Raw genomic sequence first — 23173 nt, 5'->3', positions numbered from 1 at the left:
TGAAACAAATAATACATTATATGTTAAAAAAAAAAAAAAGAAGATAGTAGGAAGGGAAAAATGAAGTGGGGGCAGGGAATCGGAGGGCGAGACGAACCACGAGAGACTATGGACTCTGAAAAACAAACTGAGGGTTCTAGAGGGGAGGGGGGTGGGGGGATGGGTTAGCTGGTGATGAGTATTAAGGACGGCATTGAATGGAGCACTGGGTGTGATACGCAAACAATGAATCATGGAACACTACATCAAAAACTAATGATGTAATGTATGGTGACTAACATAACATAAAAAAAACAAAAACAAACTACTAGAAGAGCTTTAATAATAAAACAAAATAGACCTCTACTTCTGAAACCAGTAATACATTATATATTAATTGAATTTTAATAAAAAAACACAAACGTATAAAAAATAAAATAACAAATATTGGCAAGGATATAGAGAAATAGGCATCCCTGACATTGCAAAGAGAAATGTAAAATGGTACGGTTGCTGTGGAAAACATAGCTTGGTGGTTCCTCAAAAAATTAAACGTAGAATTACCATATATATTACTCAGCAATTTCACTCATATGTGTAAAAACCTATGTCCACACAGAAACTTGCACATGAATGTTTAAAGCAGTATTATTCATAAAAGCCAAAGGCCCAGGGGTGCCTGGGTGGTTCAGTCGTTGAGCGTCTGCCTTTGGCTCAGGTCATGATCCCAGGGTCCTGGGATCGAGCCCCGCATCGGGCTCCCTGCTCGGCGGGGGGCCTGCTTCTCCCCCTACTCATGTTCTCTCTCTCTCTCTGTATCTCTGTGTCTGGAATGAATAAATAAAAAAATCTTTAAAAAATAAAAAAAGGGAGTGGGAAATAGGGAAAAACTTTTCTCTATTAGTCTGAAAGAATATAATCAATTCCTTATTTCTGACTACAATTTACTGAGATATGCATCCCATGATTGTCTTTTAAAAAAATACATAAAAAGGGTCAAGGTTCTGGCAAAATCATTTATCTAAAAAAAAAAACTCTATTTCTAATAGATCAAGTTCAAACATCACACTAATATCAAACCTAGTTACCAGTATATTAATACCTGAACATACAGTCATACTACATGGATGGAGGGAAGAGCTGTAATGACCAACTTCCTAATACAGTATCTCCATTATAAAATACCAAACCTTTATAAGTTTAAACTTGACAAACATATACATAGTTAAATACAGTCAGTATGCCCAAAATGACATCATTAGTATTTTCCAAAAGACTTCACTTTTGGACACAAATTAAAAATTGTAAATTAGGCTCTAATACAGATTGGTAAGGAAGAAAAACAAGTCTGTTGAATACCAAAATGAGAGAGCAATAAATGAAAGGTTGAATTATTCAAGAAATGCCCAAAGTAAGTTAGAAATCTAAGCCTAAATTCAAATGTAAATCTAGAATAAGATTTTTTAAAAAAGATTTATTTATTTGAGAGAGTGAGAGAGCGAGCGAGCGAGCGAGCAGAGTGGGAGGGGCAGAGAATCCCAAGCAGACTCCGCACCAAGCACAGAGCCCAATGCTGGGCTCAATCTCACGACCCCAAGACCACCACCTGAGCTGAAACTAAGAGTTGGACACTGAAGCGACTGCGCCACCCAGGCGCCCCTAGAATAAGATTTTTGATGTAGCCTTAAAGTTAAAACTTTTGTCAAGCATCACTTGTAAGACCTAGTCCCATCCCACTTATACAAACTTAAGTTCTAACAAAGCTCATTATTCTCTATAGCCAGAGCAGGTTCTCTGTCCTCTACCATAGCTTCTCCCCACACTCAACACACCCTAAATTTCAGCTTATATGCTACTTGTATTCATCAACTTTCTCCAGGGAAACACACACACCCCACAGATTTACTTTAAGGAACTGGCTAATGTGAAAATCCAAAATCTGCAGAGTAGGCTGGCAGGATGGAGACCCAGGGAAGAGCTGAACCCTGAGTCCAGAGGTGGTCTGCTGGCAAAATTCCTTCTTGCTCAGAGGAAGTCATTCTTTGCTCTATTAAGGCCTTCACATGATTGGATGAGACCCACTCACATCATGGAGAGTAATCTACTTAAAGTCTACTGATTTAAAAATTCATCTCATTCAAAACCATCTTCACAGAAACATCCAGAATATTTGACCAAATATCTGGGCACTTGGCCCAGCCAAGATGACACAAAATCAACCATCACACAACTCTATCAATAATACTTCCAGGTAGAAGACATTCTTCCTCTAAAAATGACACAGCATTCTGTCACAGTGTCTATACCTGCCCCATCCTGGAATTTAAAGATCTTCAGGAGAGGGGCACCTGGGTGGCTCAGCTGGGTGAGCATCTGACTTTTGGTTTCAGTTCAGGTCATGATCTCATGGGTTGTGGGATCAAGCCCCGTGTCGGGCTCCGAGCTCGGCTGGGAGTCTGCTTGAGGATTCTCTCCCTGTCCCTCTGCCCCTCCTGCCACTTGCTTTCTCTCAAATGAATAAATCTTAAAAAAAAATTTTTTTCAGGAGTAAAATCTGTATCTAAATAATCTTTGCAACTCCCTCACATCTAACACTGTATCTTACATATTGCTCACATTTGCATATTTCTTGAATAAATTCCACAGTGGAAAAAGCTATTAAGTAAGCAATTTCCAAAATTACTGAACATTGTTTAATATCAAGGGAATTGAATTAAATCATACAATACTCCTACTTAGAATAAAATGGGAGAATGACTACATCAAAAAGAAAGAACAACTGGATATCAATAGGATGGGAAAATAGAAAAACAGCATTACTTAAAAAACAGAATATATGCAAAAGCATCGAACCAGGGGAAAAAAAAGTGAAAAGTTGCACTTGGCATTTTTCTTCTCTTTCTGATATTTATCCATAAGTACAGTTCTTGTTGCACAACTAGTATCATACACTAACTATCGATGAAAAAATCTGAGATACTGCATATTTGGAATATGCTGTTACATATGGTTTAATTATTTAAATACGAAGAGTAGCTTTATAAAGCTATCTCTTCTACAATGTAGTACCGTTGCACAGACCCTGATGGGAGGATGGTAGTAAGCACCCTCCTGATTTTTTACTTGGGAGGGTCACAGGACTGCTTGTGTATCACATCAAAAACTGCCTCCATAAAGCTTCACTTTCTTTCTTTCTTTTGTGATAAATTACATCTATTTAATACCACAATCATTAATAAAGTTATACAGAGATGCTCAAAAACAGAATAGATGTATCAAAATGAAATTCTTTTTTTAAAATTTTATTTTATTATGTTATGTTAATCACCATATTGTGTTATGTTATGTTAATCATCATTAGTTTTTGATGTAGTGTTCCATGATTCATTGTTTGTATATAACACCCAGTGCTCCATTCAATCCGTGCCCTCTTTAATACCCATCACCAGGCTAACCCATCCCCCACTTCCTCCCCTCTAAAACCCTCAGTTTGTTTCTCAGAGTCCATAGTCTCTCATGGTTCGTCTCCCTCTCTGATTTCCCCTTCCAACTATCTTTTTTTTTTTTAAACATATAATGTATTGTTTCAGAGGTACAGGTCTGCGATTCATCAGTCTTCCACAAGCTTCACTTTCTATACACCTGCACTCTCCTCTTTGGCCCCTTCTTCACCCTCACCCACACTACTTTCTGTTAGGGAATATTACTGCACTGAGTGAAAACATCTGTCTCTGGCCTCTATCACCTTTTCCTTTACCCAATTACAGACCTGTCACCCCAACAGACATCTCTAGCAACCTTCTCTCTGCAATATTCTCAATCTCCTCAGCACTTATCACACACCAACCACTGGCAATCCGAAGACAAAAAACCACCTCCACCTCGAGTTCAAAATGCAGGTGACTTTCCTCTCACCACTCAAACATTCTCTTTTTTTCCTAAAGATTTATTTATTTGAGAGAGAGCATGAGCAGGGTAAGGGGCAGAGGGAGAAGCAGGCTCTCTGCTGAGCCGGGAGCCCAGTGTGGAACTTGATCCTGAGACTCCGGGATCATGACCTAAGCCGAAGGCAGACACTTAACTGACTGAGCCACCCAGGTGCCCTTGTTCAAACATTCTTAAATATTTTTATTTTATTTTTTTAGAGAGGGGGTAGAGGCAGAGGGAGGGAGAGAATCTTAAGCAGGTTCCACACCTAGTGTGGAGCTTGATGCAGGGCTTGATTTCATAACTGAGATCATGACCTGAGCTAAAATCAGGAGTCTGATGTTTAACTGACTGAGCCACCCAGGTGCCCCTCACCTTCCAAACATTCTTAAAACCAACTCCTTATTACTTTGACTCTAAAGGTTAAAGTAACCTCTGGTTTGTCTAAAAAGATCCCAAAGCATCTTGTCCTTTTCATTAATACATTTCATCATCTTCACTCATTTTCTTCCCTCTTGCTTGCACTCAGAGGAGGAAGGACCCTTACATTTCTTTTAACCTAAAGTCATCTCCCACAATTACAGATTTGAGACCTTGCTCAGTTCATTAGCTCCTTTCATTTGCAACTTCACTTGCTTTCCCCATGCAAGATTCTTCCCCTTGAATTACTAATATTTGCAGATTTACCTGACGTATTTTTCTCAACCATGAGAATGTCAGGCTAAGCATAAGGGAATAATGACTTGTGAGAATAAGAATTTAGGAAGAGTGGCATGAAGAGAGAATTGTACAACCAAAAAGCAATTCAAAAATTAAGATGGTGAGGCAGTAACAACAAAACAGCAGTAATAATGCTAAACATATTTACAAGGACCCTTTTGAAACTGTAGACAAGGAAGATCCTGAAACATTTCTATAAAGCACAAGATGGCAAAAGAAAACTGAATTACACTCATCATTATTAATCTGAGAGAATAAAATATCTTTAATTCTGTCTTCATTTATCACACGGTCTTTTTCTATTAAATATCACGCTGTTCAACTACACATTTTCAGACCAGGTAAATTTTCAGAAACAATAATGCTTTATGTGTTCAACAAATAGTTAATTTGCTATGTACAATGAACACAAGGGGGAAAAGATGCTGATGTCTAGTTGTGAAACATAGTAAGACAGGCATGAAGCACAAGAAGAAAATAGAAGACAAAAAGAGAACACAGAAGGTACATCTAGCATTTCTTGGCTTACGGGAATCAGAGAAGGCTTTGCAGGGGTGATGATGCTCAAGCAGACGGAAAAATAAACCTAATTCCCTCCTGATCCATTCCCAATTTCAGTTGATAGGAACCACTATATGTACCATCACTCATTTCTTCCCTGTTCCTTGCCCAGTCAACGTTTTTAAGGCCAACCCACTTTCCTAATTTCTCATATATCTGGTTCTTCCCTCTCCTAACTAGTTTAGGCCTGTATTTCCTCTTTCCTAAACTCTTAAAATACTCCCAACTGACATCACTATTGTCAGCCTCTCCCCTCACCCCCAATCAGTTTTTTCACAATGCTGTAGCATAAACTTCCTAAAGCTAGACTCTGACATGTTACCTTATTGGCTAAAAAACTTTCAATGGCTCCCTAAATCCACCAAGAAAATTCAGACTTGTTAGCCTGTCATTCAAATGACAAACTGAATATATTAAGATAAATTTAGCAGTGGAAGCAAAATAAAAGGGGAGGGGACAGTGCCTGAGCTTGTTATTTGACACATTTTCATTGTCACTTAAGCCTTCCAGAGCTCTTAGTTTTCTTCTTTCCACTGTGACTTCTTAATCTGTTGCACTGTTCATTTCTTCAACCACAGCCATATAAGGAGTAGGGGAAGAGAACTCCAATTCAAAGGCACCTTGTGTAAAGGCCTCAAATCTGAAGGAACCTGACTGACCTGAGGACCTGAATGAGAGTTAAGTGTGAGCTGCAAGGTGTTATGGGTCAGGATAAAAGTTTGGGCTCTAGCTGTTCCCTGATAGACTGCAAACTCTCTGTGGCCTGGGACCAGACACTTATTCCTAGATATCCTCTTCATGTGGCTAACTGTAATTATCTGTCAGGCTGCATCTTAAATGCTATGTTCTCAAGAATCTTGTCTCTAATGCTCTTTTGTTTCCTAGCACCTAGCATACTGTCTAGCATGTAGCCATAGTAGGTGCTCAGTAATTCTCCTGAATGAATAGTTTATTAAGTAATAAGCACCAGGCAGATGCAAGTTGCTTCTATGCCCCATTTGCTCCAAGCTGTTTTTAGTGTGGAAATACCTCTGTTCTTAACAGTGCCCACGTTTTCCGAGAAACTCTATTTTACCCTCTCCAGAGAGTCCCAGTTTTGGAGAATAGCTATCCAGTTGTGTGAAATGCAAAAGGGGATTGGAAATCTGACCACCATTAAAACAAATTTTGAGTTAATCCTCCAGTTTTGAACTCTCATCTTCAGTCCTCATTACTTCATAGTCTTCTAGTTTCCATTGCAACTGGTGATGCCAATTGCTGAGCCTTTTAGGAGTCTGGGTATAAATCAGGTTAGTTCTTGGCTTAACCCACTATCTACTTAGGTTGTAGCTTTCTCAACCCTTCTAAGTCATTTAAATTCATCCATTTGCTTTTCAAATTCCAATATTTTGTTGCTCTTGTCTCCTTTCCAAATCTACCTTGTCCTTTATGGTTTTATGCCTAAAACAACAAAAAAGTCCCTTGCATATAGTTTTAGCTATATGGATTTATCAACAGCAAGTAAAATCTTGTCCAACCTGCAGTCTAAATTTAATCTTTACTCTTTAAGCTGCTTTCAGTTGTGATTTCTTTCTTGTAGTTGGTTTTTTATTTTTTAAAGATTTTATTTATTTGACAGAAAGACACAGCGAGAGAGGGAACACAAACAGGGGGAGTGCGAGAGGGAGAAGCAGGCTTCCCGCCAAGCAGGGAGCCCGATGCGGGACTCGATCCCAGGACCCTGGGATCATGACCTGAGCCGAAGGCAGAAGCTTAATGACTGAGCCACCCAGGCGCCCCTTGTAGTTGGTTTTATATTTTAATCTCCCAGACTATAAAACCAAAAGACATAGATGAAAATAACAACAACAAAAAATATATATATATACACACACACACACAATATTGCTTTCAAGAGGAATTCAAAACAAACATGGGTGAAGAACGGAGGAACAGAAACTAATCTAAGGCAGACAGAGAATTTATTAGGTTAAAGATACTTGGAATCTGGGCGCCTGGGTGGCTCAGTTGGTTAAGCAACTGCCTTCGGCTCAGGTCATGATCCTGGAGTCCCGGGATCGAGTCCCGCATCAGACTCCCTGCTCGGCGGGGAGTCTGCTTCTCCCTCTGACCCTCCCCCCTCTCATGCTCTCTGTCTCTCATTCTCTCTGTTTCAAATAAATAAACAAAATCTTTAAAAAAAAAAAAAAAAAGATACTTGGAATCTTCGGATTTATAAGGTCCACAGAGAACCACCCAGGAATCAGCGTGGTAACATTTCTGAACTCCAATTAGATGGAGAAACAGGTATGTGGATACCTACTGGACATTTCTCCAGGTGGTGGTGTTAAGGAGGCAGTTGGGTATACAAGTGAGGAGGTCCAGGCTGGAGATAGGAGTCAATAATGTACAGAGAGTATTCAAAGCCAGGAACTGCACGAGATTATCAAGAGAAAAGTGCAGATGGTAAAATAAATTTTTAAAAGATACAGTGAAAGACACACACACACAGAAACAGAGAATGAGACCTTGAGCTTGCCAACATTTGGAGGTTTAAGAGTTGAAGAATCAACAAAAGAGACTGAGACGCAACCAATGAGGTATGAGAGAAAACCAGGATAATGTCAGATGAATAAAGTATTTCAAGGAGAACAGCCCAACTATGCCATATATTGGTGACTGGTCAAGCAGACTGAGGATAAGAACCAACCACTGGATTTAGCAACACGGAAGTCTTTGGTGATCTTGGTAAGAAGTCTGTCATCTGTGCAAATAAAAACCTAAATAAACTGGGTTCAAAAAGTAATATAAGTAAGTGGTGTGGACAGTTCCTTCAAGGAATTTAGGTGTAAAGGGAAGGATAGAAATGGGGTGATAGAAGAAACAGTTAAGAGTAGTAGTGTTTAAAAAAAAATAGTAGTGTTTTCTTGTTGCTTGTTCTTAAGATGGGTGAGTTGGCATCATATTTCCACACAGACAGGAAAGATCTCGTAGAGAAGGAAAAACTGAATTCACAGGACAGAGTAGAGAATTGCTAAAGCAACGACCTCAAATCAAGAGGGAATGAAGCCTACTGCATAAGGGGAAGGGTGGTCTGATAGAGAAGAAAGAACACTTTCTCTACACTGACCAGTGAAAAAGTAGAGGTGTGGAGCACAGATGTGAGTAAGTGGGAATATGTGGGGTTGTGGGATGAGTTAATCAAAATTCTCTTCTGCTTGCTATTCTTTCCTCAATTAAATAGAAAGCAAGGTCCACAGGTTGAAAGTGAAGATGGGTAGGAGGTACTGGAGGAGGAAAACAGAAGGAATGAAAGATTCATGCAAAAAAATGGAATGAGTAGACTATGGAAATACAGTATGACTGCAGGAAAGTAACCATGACTGATGAGGTTAGTGAAGGTAAATTTAGAGTAAAACTGGTCAGCATGTCTGTGTTGATATAATCAGGACTGTGGTTTCTCTAAGCTTGTACAAGAAAGCAGAAGTGCAGAGGGGTTATGGTAAGTACTGATTGTAACTGCTCACGGAATTTAAACAGGATAAAGAGGGGAGTAAAGCCATGAGGGGGATGTGGAACAGTGAAAGGTAGTAAGTTCAACAGACTGTAGATTACAGTAGGTCTGAATGACTTACGGAGTTCAGGTCTAGAGAGACAGAGATGGAGATGGCGGCTGGAAAAAACAATGAGTTACTCTCTATTAAGCACCTACAATAAACTAGTCACTTTTGATACTACCTCATTTAATTCTCAGAATGACTGAATGATGGGCACTATTATCTGTAGTTAAAAGAACAAGTTAAGGGATGCCTGGGTGGCTCAGTCGTTAAGTGTCTGCCTTCGGCTCAGGTCATGATCCCAGGGTCCTGGGACTGAGCCCCGCATTGGGCTCCCTGCTTGGCGGGAAGCCTGCTTCTTCCTCTCCTGCTCCCCCTGCTTGTGTTCCCTCTCTCGCTGTGTCTCTCTCTGTCAAATAAATAAATTAAAAAAAAAAAAAAACTTAAAAGAAAAAACAAACAAGTTAAAACTAGGGGTTAAATAACATCTCCAAGGCCAAAGAGCTACTAAGCATTCCAACTGGCCTTTTGGGCCACATTTTCTTTGAGAAATAAACACCCCACAAAACTAGAATAAGAGGGGTACCTGGGTGGCTCAGTCGGTTAAGCGTTGGACTCTTGATTTCCGCTCAAGTCATGATCTCAGGGTTGAGATCGAGCCCCGCAGGGAGTCTGCGTGAGATTCTATTCTCTCTCATTCTCCCTCTCCCTCTGCCCCCCACCCCAAATAAATAAATAAATCTTAAAAAAAACAAAAAAACAAAACTAGAATAACATCCCCGTGAATAAAATATTTTACAAACTCACACTTTAAACATTAAAAAACTTACTTCAATGATATCTAGATTTTAATATGGCTAATTAAAGTATTACTTCAGGGATGCCTGGGTGGCTCAGTCAGTTAATTGTTGGACTCTTGATTTCCACTCAGGTCATGATCGCAGGGTTGTGAGATCAAGTCCCGTGGTCGGGCTCCAGGAGCTTAGAGCCAGCTTAACCCCCCTCCCTCTGCCCCTCCCCCACGTGCACACATGTGTCTCTCTCTTAATGTAAAGCATAAAGAAATAAAAAGGTTAATTGTTCCTGTAGAGGGCATCTTCTACCATGGAGTAGTAAACTCAAGTTAAACCATCTGCAGTTACTGGTATTATTACTTTGGCACTGAGTTATAAACACTATAAAACTCTTGCTATGTGTCAAGCACAGATAAAATTTCTTTACTCTTCCTATTTCCTTCCTTCTATTATTTTCTTCAGGCTTTATGCTGTTTTCTCTACTTCTGATTCAGAAAGCCAGAGCTTATCTTACTCCACTGGAAAGTGTAGTTAGTTTCTGGCACTGACTTCAGACTCCCCAAATTACTAAATATTTCTGTGGACTGTATAGCAACAATAAACTGTTTCCAAGGCTCCAAGTTCTGGCAACCTCACTAAACAGGGCAACCAAAAGAAACTGCAGCTTGAAGTGTTACCAGATCTTTGACATTCTAGGTAGTGATTGTGTGAATTGCTAGATTAGGTCCCCAACTCATGTGAGAACACAAAAAAACAATAAAGCACTTCACAGGAATTTCATTCATCCTACAAAGCTCTCTTACTCACTCAATGGAGTTTATGAGTATGTGGCTAATTAACAATCAAGGAGTGGCTAAGATATACCAATGGGCAGGACTTAGCAGCTGACTTAAGTAAATAATCCATGACCAGCTTTGATAGTCCTCTACGAATGCCTTGATTTTAAGGACAAATCATTTTAAAAGCAGCTGGCTTATTAATCATTCTTCTTCACAAAGTCTCTTCTCCTAATGCAGTGGCAACCTGGTTTTCATTTGAGTGGTGAATTATCCCGGTATAGCTAACTTAATATATATTACATAAGAATTTCACTCATTTTAGCCCATTTTATTTAAATATTGTAGAAATCTACAAACATAACACTTATGGGAAATATGTACTTTCTCCAACTTTGAAATTCCCATAATTAGAAATCTTTGATAACTACAACTATCCTTTCATTTATTCAAATATTTACCAGGGGCTTGCTATGTCAAGGCACTGTTCTAGGCACCAAGGATAGAGCAGTGAATGAGACAAAAACTCTGCATTCGTGAAACTTCCATTCTGTGGGCAATCTCTTCGTATCCAGGCTCTAGTATGTGCTTGGGCATCATATTCACAGACATAGGTTTGAATATACAGTAATCGGAAATATTCTACAAACTATTCATGCATGCCACCACTTCCAATTCCCTCAAACATCCTGAACTAATTCTTCCCTTAAATTTTAAATGAAAATTATAACTGAGCTTGAGTCATAAGGTAAAAACTCCATCTCCCTAACAATGTCAGTTTTGTTGTAAGATTTTATCCTCCTGCATTTCTGTTCTCCAAAATCTCTCACTATTGGGGGTGGGGTGGGGGGCAACATATCTTAAGCATTTCAATTTTAAAGAGATATACAATTGTGAACATGGAAAGTACTATTTGGAGATTCCCCCAAGAGATTTCTACAAGATTAATAAACTAAAACTAAAATGTTAAATCATTTCCATTTATTCATTAAATAAACATTCGTTCTCCCAGGAGCTCAGACTCTATGGGGGGAGGGAAGGTGACATAAACACGTGCAAATGAGCAAAGAAGATTACATGCAGGTCATAATCAGTGTTAGGAAGAAAATAAACTCAGAGCTGTGACAAAGACTCCAAGAGACAAACTAAAGACCAAATGATCTATTAACATACTTAATAGACTGACATCAGTCTCTTACTAGGTTGCCTTTAAGACTCCTTGACATTCATATAGAAGATTCTGTGTATCAAAGCCCATCAAACTTACTTCAATGTTACCTTTATAGAGCTAGAGCTAGTCTGTGAAATCTCTAGCAGAAAATAAAGGACATCACCCAGTTAGTTACTACCTCCGGGACTGGGCTTTTGATTATATTTAGTGTGATCATACAATTTATTACCCAAACTGGAACATTTTCAAGAGAGAAAAGGGATGCTTTATTTTTATTTTTTTAAGGTTTTTTTTATTTTTTAAAAAAGGTTTTATTTATTTGAGAGATAGAGAGACAGAGATAGCAAGAGAGAGCACAAGCAGGAAGGAGAGGGAGAAGCGGGCTCCCTGACGCAGGACTCGATCCCAGGACCCTGGGATCATGACCTGAGCTGAAGGCAGATGCTTAACGACTGAGCCACCCAAGCGCCCAAAAAGGGATGTTTTAATAATTATGCCACAACAACAGGCACAAACAAGGACCTTCCACCAGGGTAAACCAGGCCTTATGGTCACCATAACTATATGCCATATCAAATATAACTAATCCAAAATTTTAAGAGCATTGTATAGTTCCACATGAATTTAAATTTTAAGTAACATCCAAGCAAAGGACCTAAGTTTTAATCTGGATCGTGTAAACCAAGTGAATCCCTTACTAAATTTAAGTGAAAAGGGAAAACAAAAAAGTTCTGAAAAAGTAATCAAAGTATCTTCATGACCCTGGGGTACGGGAAAATTCCTTAAAAAAAAAAAAAAAGAAACACTAGCCATAAATAAAAGAGTAATAAACATGCCTACATTAAAATGAACTTCTGTTCACCAAAAGAAACCATTAAATGGAAAAAGATGTTTGCAACAGATATACCCAGCAAAGGATTCGTACTCAGAATACTGAACTCTAGAAAAAGACCCATATTTCAGTAGTAAAATGGGCAAAAGATTTCAAAGGCATTTCATGAAAGGTGAAATCCAAATGACTAGGATATGAAAAAGTGTTCAGCTCATTAGTAATCAGGAAGTTTAAAGCCAGGTACAATCACACTCACCAGACTGGACAGAATTAAAATATCTGGTACTAAGTATTATTGTTGGTAAGGGATGTGGAACTAGAACTCTCATATACTAATAACTGAAATAAAAACTAGTAAACAACAACAACGAAACTGCTTGGCATTACCTAATAAAGACACACCTTCCCCACGATCCTTCAATTCAAATATACACCCTCAAGAAAAGTACACAAACAGGCATCAGTGCACTTAAACACAAATGTTCATAAAGGCACTGTTCACAATAGCAAAAACTGTAAACAACTTAAACATTAACTGTAGAATATTAAAAACAAATGCAGAATAAACTTGTTATATTCCTGATGAAATACTATGCCACAACAAAACAAAATCAAATATATACAAGATGATTCCATTTATATAGAGTTCAAAAAAGGACAAATGTAAACTCTAATATTTAGGGATGTAAACTTAAATGATAAGACTATAAATGTTAAATAATGTTTATATCCAGCTTAAGTGGGTAGTAGTGGTGATGGGAAGATGCAGGGAATGGGAGGATTCTGGGATGCTGGCAATGTCTGTCTTGCCCAGGGTGGTAGTTACAAGGATCTCTGTTTAAAAATACTTCATTCTTATCTATGTATCTTTTCAACATGTGGGGTATTTCACAATAAAAGGGGGGAAAAAAAACTCTTCCCAGAGGGGAAAAAAATTAACTTCCAAAAGAGAATTCTAAGAATGTCATTTGAAGAGATTAACTCAAATGATAGTTCACAAAGATAACAGGAATCTCTAAATACAAATACACATTGTATTCTAAACTCCATAAACAAACTTTGGCTTTAATCTGTTAGAGTGCCATTCTTCCTCCAAATTTTGAAAAAGGTGGAATATCAGAAAGCAAATTACTTCACAAGTCATATAAATTCTAAAATTTTAAGACCAAATACCCCACTTCTAATTCTGAAATTTGAAGTGCCCAGTGTTGACTGGATAGCTATGTAGGAGTTTTAGATTAGATACTGCTAAGTAGAATAAGCTACCAACATTTGTAACTTCAGTTTTTGCAAATACAATTGGATTCCCAAACCTCTGTTACATATTAAATAACTCCTACTGCTTAAGAAAAGCATATATTATGTATGTGGGATTAATTATCAAAGCCATAAGTACGGATATACATTCACTGATTTAAAAAAATATTTTCACTGCTATATTTATCAAGTCATGATACAAGGAACAAATTGGCATATGAACTGAACTATTACAGACTAATAAAATTGCAGTTTATTGACTCTAGAAGCTGAAAAGGATTTTTTTAAAATGTGGCTCATTAACAATATAGACTTTTTGTTTTCTTATATAAAATGATACATTCAGAGATTTTTAATAATTTCATAAAGCCATAAAAACTAAGACACTATACAGCTAAATATCCATGAGGTGGGAGTGGAAAAGAAGCGAAGATTTTAAAAAAATAATAAAATTAAGACTCCTTACTCAGGTATAAAATTTGTCCCAACACGAGTGTCATTAAAAAGGACCCCAAGGGGCGCCTGGGTGGCTCAGTCGGTTAAGCGTCTGCCTTCGGCTCAGGTTATGATCCCAGGATCCTGGGATCGAGCCCCGCATGGGGCTCCTAGCTCAGCAGAGTCTACTCCCCCTCTCTCTGCCTGCCTGCCGCTCCCCCCCGCTTGTGCTATCTCTGTCAAATAAATAAAAATAAATAAAATCTTAAAAAAAAAATAAAAAGGACCCCAAAAATGTCACTAAATACTTGTGTGATACTGTGAAATGACTCTCCTACTAGTTATAGATTAAATTTTTCTTTTTACAGATTTAGAAAATTTCTTCCTAGCCCTGAACCTCTGTCTCTACGCCGGTATTCATTCCATAATTCTACTAGATGTACTGGAAAGCTACCTTCGTTATCTCGCCACCCTCTCCTAAGTATTTCAAACTTGTGAGATTTGTTTTAAGAGCAGGAGCTAAAGTTTATTTTCTTCCTGGTTTTCTGGCGGAGCTAAGGCACAGCACGTGTGAACGGAAACAAAACCCACTCAGACTGTACGACGCTTAATGAAATACTACGCGTACGACACTTTCCTCCTCAACGCCCAGAACTCGCCATCCCAGGGAGCCTCCACAGGGACCGGTCAGCGCCCACCGACTCCTCAGATCTGCCCTCGGAACAAGGGTCCTGGATCAAGCTTGACCCCTCCTCCCCACCGGCTTTCCAGAAACAGGGTCGATGCGAGAAGCGCAAGCGTTTTTAAAGAGATGGTTGCACAACAGTCTTTGAGGATTCCGGTTTAACAGGTAAATACCACGTAGGAGACAAGTGGGATGCGATCTGCTCGATGGTACCCGGTGGCATCTGGAGACCGTCTGCGTCGCTGAGCAAACCCAAAGTTTTGGCACATTACTTAACAGTTCACCTGATGAATACCGTAACGAATCGAAATTAAGAACGTGAGAAAATAGGTGCCTTAGAATCAACAAATCACTAAACTCGAGCTAGGCGGAAAAATTCTTTGAATACTCAGGCTTTGTTTTGTGGCAAGACGACAGAACCCCCGAATTTCGGAGTTGGAAGACACGTCTCTCCGTGTTCTCCGGCCCGTTCTCGGACTTCAGGGCCGCCCCGCCCGCCCTGCTCTCGGTCCTGTAGTTCCCGGATTGAAGGCGCGGACCTTCGGGGTAGAAGCCAGGAAGCCCAGGGGAGGCCGCGGCCCGGCCCGCGACGCCCGAGCCCGGAGGGAGGAAAGGGAGCGGCCTCCGGGAGGACCACGGCGGAGGCAAGGAGGGAGCGAGGAGGCCGCGGGCCGAGAGCCGGGCGCAGCACCCCACCCCGAGGCCCGCCCCGGCGTACCTTTGGCGAGGGCTACGGTGGAGTTCTCGGTGTCGATGGTGTAGAGGATGCCCTCGTAGCGGATCTCCGCCTTGGAGATAAGGCTGATCTTGCTGCCGATGTAAGGGGTGCCCCCGCTCATGGCGCCGCCGCCGCCGCCGCTCCGGGCCGCTCGCAGAGAGGCAGATCCCACGCCGCTGTCGCCGCTCCGCAAGCCCGCTCGCTCCGTCGGCGCCTACAGCAGCCGCCTCAGACCCAACATGGCGGCGGCGCCGGCTCCGCTACCCTCCCCCAGCCTCCCGCCCTCAAGCCGCGGCGCGGCGGCGGCGGCGGCAGCAGCGGCGGCGGCGCGGGGCATGCTGGGCTGGCGAGGCCGCGCTCTCGCGAGACTCGGCCGGCTGCGGGCGGCTCAGCCTTCCCCGGCGGTCGCAGTAGTCCCGTCGGTGCTGCTTGGCCTAGTTCAGGGCAGCGGTGGTCGCGCCGCTTGAGAGGCGATTCAGGGAGAGGCGAAGTACCTTGTGTCGCCAGGACACGGTGGGCTGGAGTGGAGGCACGCGCGGCCCTCTTGACCTCACCTGCGGCCTCCGCCATTTCCAGACCCGTCGTATTTTGTCTTGCGTCCCGTGTCTGCTAATGCGGATCTCTCAGCCTGGAAAGTGGCCCATCCGCCTGTGAGCTCCTGGCGAGCCCTTTTAAGACCCGGTCCTTTCCCCTTTGAGGCTACTGTGCCCCTCTTGAAGCTCTCAAGACCCCATTACAGCATCCCATAACCCAACCAAGTCCCCTCCTCTACTCCCCTTCGCAGCTGCTGGAGCTGGGACTCTGTCCAACACTTTTGAGATGGTCTCATCTAGACTCGTGGCTTTCAGTGCCACTCTACACAGACCAATCCCAAGCATTTGTCTGCTGCTTTGATCAATTCTGTGAACTCTGGATTCATATAAGCCATAGTCTCCTCAGCCTCTCTAGTTGGATGTCTAATCGGCATCTAATTAACTTTGTGTCTCCAAAGCAATGCTCCCTATTTTCCCTCTAAAATTAACCTTTGCCCACTATTCACCACTGAGGTAACTGGTACCATTTATTCAACTGCTCATCCTTGGAGTCATCCTTGACTTCTCTCTCACCCCAAAATCTGTTCTGATTGCAAATCCTGTCCTTTCCATCTATAAAATATAAACTGAATCTGATCACTTCTCACCATCTCCATCCCTACCCCTCTACAACAAACCCCACTTACCCTGCCCAGGGTTACCACAATTGCCTCCTAAAAGGTCCCTCTACCTCTGTTCTTGCCCCAAGTAGTTAATTCTCCACACAGCAGCCAGAGGGATCTTGCCAAAATCTAAGTCAAATCACATCCTTCCTCTACTCAATACTCCTCTCCCCAGTGATCCTTTGTCACACCGAGTGAAAGCCAGACTCTTTACTTAGGCTTATAAAAACATGTATGATTTAGCCCCTTGTTGCCTCATTTCACCATTCTGTTTTAGCCGCCCTTTCTTCACCCAGAAGCACGGCAAGGCGGAGAGCAGGAAGCAGGAAAGAAGACTAGAGGTTGTGTTGAGCCTGGTGCACAATGGCTTCAAAGGAAGGCTATGAGATAACCTGCTTCAGTACCGGCTTCCTGACGGAATTGAGCTCTTACTCGTGTTCATTCCTTTCCCTTCCAGGCCTGGAACCTAGCTTAGCTTCTCATGCTTCCTGAGCTCATCCTTTTCCATCTCAAAGCTGATGATTCCCAGATTTACATCTTCCTTCCGGATCTCCTGACTCCCATGTCACACAAACTATGTACTTTCTAGATGCAGTTGTTTGGGGTGTGTCTCACAGGCACTTCCAACCTAACATGTTCAAAATTATCTGCATCTGTACCCTTCCTTTCCCCAAATAAACCTGCCCTTTATCCATGCTCCTCATTCGCATCACTGGCCCCAGGACTGAACCAGGTATCCAATACTGAAACCAAGAGTACTCCTCTAGCTACACTCCATGGATCACCAATCTTGTTCCTTCTAGTTAATGTCTTGCGACTCATGGTTTCCCGCACCCTATGGCACCAGGAACCATGCATAATTGTAGCTGATCAGTGTGATAGCCCATAGTCTATTATGTATATGAATCTCCACCTTGTGTGCTAGGAAACAGTTGAGAACTGTGACATATTTCATTTACCATGGCTTCCAAAAACCCAAATCCCATGTTGCTCCCCTGCTTAAGAGCCACAAGATCCCAATTCCAATGTGCATATAGGGAGTTCCATAACAACAAGCGATTCTTGGACACCAGCTGGAGTGTCCTACAATTCAACTCAATTCTGACACTATCTACATAGAGATAGCATCAGATCCCATAGGTTGAGGTCTCAGTCCTACAAGACTGCCCCCCTTTCAGATGCCAATCACAAGCCCAGGTTATCACCTGTGCTTCCAACCAACCAGCTACAGATTGGGGGTTCCAATGACCCCCCAGCCCCCTTGGACTTCAGACTCAGTCACAAGTCCAGGTTGTTACCATACTTCTAACCAACTGGCTATTAATCAGAGGTTCCCACAACCCCCTTTCTTGGGTTCAATTCATTTGCTAGAGTGACTCACAGAACTAGAGAAACATTTTACTTACTAGATCACTGGTTTATCATAAAAGGATATAACCCAGGAATAGCCAGATGGAAGAGATGCACAGGGCAAGGTATATGGAAAGGGGCCTGGAGCTTTCATGCCCTCTCTAGGCATGCCGCCCTCCCTGCATCTCTGCATCTTCACCAACCTGGAAACTCTCAAAACCCCATCCTTTTGGGTTATTATGGAAGCTTCATTATGCAGACATGGTTGGTTAACTCATTGGCCATTGGCCATTGATTCAATCTCCAGACTCTCTTGCCTCCCTGGAGGCAATGGAGTGGGGGGTAGAGAATGGGAGGGTGGCACTGAGAGGTCTAACCCTGTAATTACCAGGTCCGCTGTACTGGCAACCAGCCTCCATTCTTAGGCGCTTTCTAGAAGTTACCTCATTTACATACAAGAAGACACCTTTATCACTATCATTACTTAGGAAATTCCAAGTGTTTTAGGAGCTCTGTTCCAGAAACAGGATGAAGACCAAATATGTATTATAAATCACAGTATAACAAGTTCACCTGGGCTTCAAATGCCTTTAGGGCAAGATATGATTTATGTGTCCTACAGGCTTCCCCTTCTAGTAGGACCTGGACCCAAGCGTCAGGAGATGATGATGTCTTTCAGTTCAGGCCCCAGCCTTCTGCACTGCCACCCATTTAACCAAAGAGGAAGACTAGCTCTGTGTTTTGAATTTTCATCTATTCTTATCTGTTGCTTTACCCCATAGAGATGTTTAACGTATTAGTAGTTTCTTCTTTGCCAAGCAGAGCCCTCTGACTGTGGCAGGCCCCGTTATTTGCCTGCCCATGCCCAGATGTGGTAAATGCCCCCGGTAGCCACTAATCTCTTCTCATCTATGAAGTCTTGTCCCCCTTCTCCAGAATTTAGTTCCTTTAGACTACTTTGTGATATCTGTAAAAAGAAACATATTTTACTTTACCCATTCCTTCCCCCCCATTATTACAGGGGAAGTGATTGTCTGCTGTGACTTTTTCAATCTAATTGGAAGTGGAATTTGGGAGATATTTTTTGGTTATATATATCCATTAGGCATATGTCCATTTTATCCTTAGAGAGGCCTTCCCAGTCAGTTTTTCTTCTAGTAGAGTTGGGATAGACTGCTAGCCTTTCAGTTAAGTAACATGACATTGTTGGCTTGCATTTAAGGCTTATGTTTTTGGAAAATATGTCCCTTCAAAGAACCACTCTCTGTGCAGTGAGATGCTCATTCTATGAGATACACATTAAAACTGAGACTAATTGATGGTCCCATGTTTGGTCTGCGGTGCCGGTACATTATGTGGAATTGTGACTGATTTCTGTCCCTCTCCCTCTCTCTTTTCAGAGCATCATCATTAAATTTCCGTAAGTAAATGCACAGATGATACAATTTCATTGTTTGCTGCCTTTTATTTTTATCTTTTTGAGAAGATTTTATTCATTTGAGAGAGAGTGAGAGAGCATGAGATAGCACGAGCAGGGGGAGAGGCAGAGGAACAAGCAGACTCCCCGCTGAGCAGGGAACCGCCCCCCCAACTCAGGGATCAATCCCAGGACCCTGAGATCATGACCAGAGCCGAAGTCAGGCGCTTGACTGACTGAGCTACCCAGGTGCGCCTATTTGCTGCCTTTTAATTAATAGTAGCTCTGAATAACATGTTTTTATTTCTAATTTTTTAAAAAGATTTATTTATTGAGATTGAGAGGGGGGAGGGGCAGAGGGAGAGGGAGAGAGAGAATCCTCAAGCAGACTCCCTGCTGAGTCCTGAGCTTGAGTCAGGGCTCCATCTCACTACCCTGAGATCATGACCTGAGCTGAAATCAAGAGTTGGCCGCTCAACCAACTGAGCCACCCAGGTGCCCTTCTTATTTTTAAATGGGGAAACTGAGGCTCAGGGATATCAAGTAACTTAGATCCAACACTAAGATGGGAAATCATGAATTTCAACCTCATCCGTATGCTTCTATAATGGATGTGCTTTACCTCATTCTAGGATGGCAGATCGAATTTTTCATCAGAGGACAACTCAAGTAGATGGCACTGCCTGCCAGGAGATTCGTGTTGACAATTCTGAGGATGTGTCTGAAACCATCAGGACTTTGTGCCATGATTGGTTATCAGTATCTTCCGTGGACACAAGGTGGAAGAGTGGTGATACCTGGAAATCTCAGTCTATACCATTTGCCTCCTAAGTACCTGCCATGAGAGTGCATAAACTGCTTTGTAAACTTAATAGCACTCTGTAAGTAGTTACATTAATCTTTTTTAAAAAATATTTTTATTTATTTATTTTGAGAGAGAGAATCTCCAGTGGACTCCATGCCCAACGAGGAGCCTGAGGCAGGGCTCGACCTCACGACCCTGAGATCATGACCTGAACCAAGATCAAGAGTCAGACTCTTACCCGACTGAGCCACTCAGGCTCCCCTAGTTATATTATTAATCTTACCACTACTCAAATATCTGTCCAATGACCTTAACAACAAACAACAGAAATGGGTAAGAAGTGTGTGTGACTGGAAAGTAAGCAAAATAATAGAAACTAGTCTCTAATGAATTTATCCAAGGAAAATCTTTCTGAAATGCAAATCTTATGATGCCAGACCTGGTCCTCAAGTCCTATCCCAAAAAACCTTCAATGACTCCTTGCAGCTCTATGACCTTAGAATAACCTAGGGTCTGTTGTGTGAACTGGCTCCTGCTTAATTCTCCTGTCTTACCTCTAACCCCTCGACTGTCTGCTCTTGTAGTCAGTTGGGGTGGTGCACACAATCCCTGGTGGGCGGGTGGGGGGGTGGTGGTGTCTCAAACAGACCAGGTTTGGCCACTCACCACTGATGAAATCCAAAGGCACGAGATGGGTGGTGGGGAAACGAGAAAGGACTTTACTTCAGTGAGGCCAACCTCGGGGAAGACAGCAGACTAGTGTCTCAAAGATTATCTCCAAAGTGCAGAAAATACTCCCAGGTTTAATAAGAAAATGTGGGACAAAGGTGGGTGGGTGTGAGCAGGTAGGCAGTGAAGCTCAAATGGATCACTATCTTAAAGACAGTCCTGGGCAGGGTCTACTGGCTCAGGACAGTCATTATTGCTTGAGGGGGTAGTTTTGGTTCCCAGCACGGGATGCTTTGCCCATAGGGTCTTCCACCTGAGCCAAGGGACAGGCTGGAAAGAAGAACCCAACTAGAAAGTTTGAGGTCAAAATTGGAGGCAGTTAAAGTCCTCTTTCATTGTCTCTACCCTCCAGCCTTCGTCCCTCGGTTCGGGAAGCCACATTAGACTTCTCTGGGATTCTTCTCCCTCTGAAGTCTTTTCCCTGAGACTCCTCGTCTAGATACCAGTCCCAGGGCCTTCTCACTGCTGTCCCGAGAGCGGCTGTCTGAGACAGTTGCTCGGTCCATACGATCCTATCCAACCTGTGCTAATTCTGCTGTTGAGCTAATCACGTTGAGGTGAATTGCCTAGTTCTGTATCCATTTTCTACCCGGGTCGGTAAGTTGTGCTGATAGCAGGGACTGTATATGCCTTGTCGCCTCTGCATTCTTAGTACCAACTCAGGAACTTGTGCAGACATGCAGAACATCTCTGTCGGGTGAATTAATAGACACACGATTTTTTGGTGTTTTGTGAATTTTCAAGAAAGATGCTCACAGTAGAAGGTGACCTTTTTAAAAAATAGGAGATATGGAGGAACCACTTCTAGCTTTACAGATTCTATTTTTTTAATTTTTAGAAAATATTTTATTTATTTATTTATTTGAGAGAGAGAGAATGAGAGACAGAGAGCATGAGAGGGAGGAGGGTCAGAGGGAGAAGCAGACTCCCTGCCGAGCAGGGAGCCCGATGCGGGACTCGATCCCGGGACTCCAGGATCATGACCTGAGCCGAAGGCAGTCGCTTAACCAACTGAGCCACCCAGGAGCCCTACAGATTCTATTTTAATGCTTGAGGGCTTAAAATGAGTTGTGTAGGAGCTTCGTTATCACACCTGTGTTCTATGTTTGGTTTTTAAAGTGAAATGTTTTGCCTCAAATCCAGGCATTTTTTATTCATTTCTTGTTGTGTACTAAGCTAACATGCAAATTTCAATTGCCAGTTGAGTAGTTCTGGGTGATGTTTTCTTGTTACTATGTGGCAGACACCCATGGCTTTCTCATTCACCCCATCTGGGCCTCCAGTGTGGTCTAATTATCCTGAAAAGCCAAGATGTGTTAGAGCTGAGCTTGATTACTCTAATGGCACACAACGTTTTTACAAACCTCCCGATTCCTGAATAATTATCATTATCATATGTATGTGTTTAGCCAAAAGCTTAATTGGAAAATTCCAGAATGAAACAACGCTACACGAGAAAAAAAAACAAAACAAACAAAAAAAACAAAACCAAAACCTTCCAGGCATTTTCTTTAAAAAAAAAATTAAAAAAAAATCAAAGTGCTGCTAATACATGCATAAGGTTAAACCATCAAATCATGCAGAAGGGCTTATATTGGATAGCAATTATTCCCAGCCTACCTCTCCCCCGCCGTGGTCCCATGGAGGCCAACCCCTTTTAACTCATTCGGCTGTTTCTCTTGGTGGTTTCTCTAAATAATATGCTTACATCACCAGGTCTTGATTCATCCATTTTAGACATTATCTTAATTTCTAGCTATGTTAAATGAAGGTTTCTCTCACGGGGGTAGTACTTAGAGGTATTTTAAACTTCTTTTCCATTCCCGAGTTGCCTTTATTTCTGTCGTGCGGGACCGAGGCTGCACGCATTGTTAGGTGGGCCCCTTATGTCTGGGTGGTGTCTTGTTCTATGTGCAGCCTTTGCTTTATTGACAGTTCCATTGTATGAGGATGCCCCTCGCCTCTTGGGTGTATGTTTTGTGTGCTGTCTTCGAGTGAGTCTTCATTTTGGAGGCTTTCATCCAGCTCTGGTGACTACTGGAGCACATAGGAGAAACAGATCATAAATCCTCTCTGTGATGGGGTCTCTGTGCTTGCAGTGGACTCAGACTGAAGGACTTCACTTAGGGTCATCAGGTGGGAAGCCGCTCTCTTAGACATTTAACCGGCAGACCTCTAAAAGCAAGACTGTGGGAGTTCGGGGATGTTCAATTCTTTTTTAGAGAAGAACCTCTGCCATTTTTCTGGGCGTGGGGTGCCATGTCAAGCCATCACATGGCTGTTTGT

The 23173-nt window shown here is 41.9% G+C and overlaps 1 protein-coding gene across 5 annotated transcripts in view; it reads right to left on the bottom strand.

Moving 5' to 3' along the window:
- LSM14A (LSM14A mRNA processing body assembly factor) overlaps window positions 1-15672 on the bottom strand; it is a 55184-nt gene extending 39512 nt beyond the window's left edge. For 4 of the 5 annotated variants that reach the window (XM_081806688.1, XM_081806687.1, XM_081806691.1 and 1 more), the window contains exon 1: window positions 15392-15671. In XM_081806688.1, the coding sequence (XP_081662814.1) occupies window positions 15392-15512 (121 nt within the window). In that variant the 5' untranslated portion in view covers window positions 15513-15671. Of the gene's footprint in view, window positions 1-15391 lie in introns of all 5 variants that reach the window. The other variant, XM_081806689.1, reaches the window with a different exon arrangement.
- Window positions 15673-23173: the final 7501 nt, after the last annotated feature.

The sequence above is a fragment of the Leptonychotes weddellii genome, chromosome 16 (assembly GCF_054177405.1).
Source record: "Leptonychotes weddellii isolate Sample4059 chromosome 16, ASM5417740v2, whole genome shotgun sequence".
Classification (NCBI taxonomy): Eukaryota; Metazoa; Chordata; class Mammalia; order Carnivora; family Phocidae; genus Leptonychotes; species Leptonychotes weddellii.
This window is presented reverse-complemented; position numbering and strand designations above follow the sequence as displayed.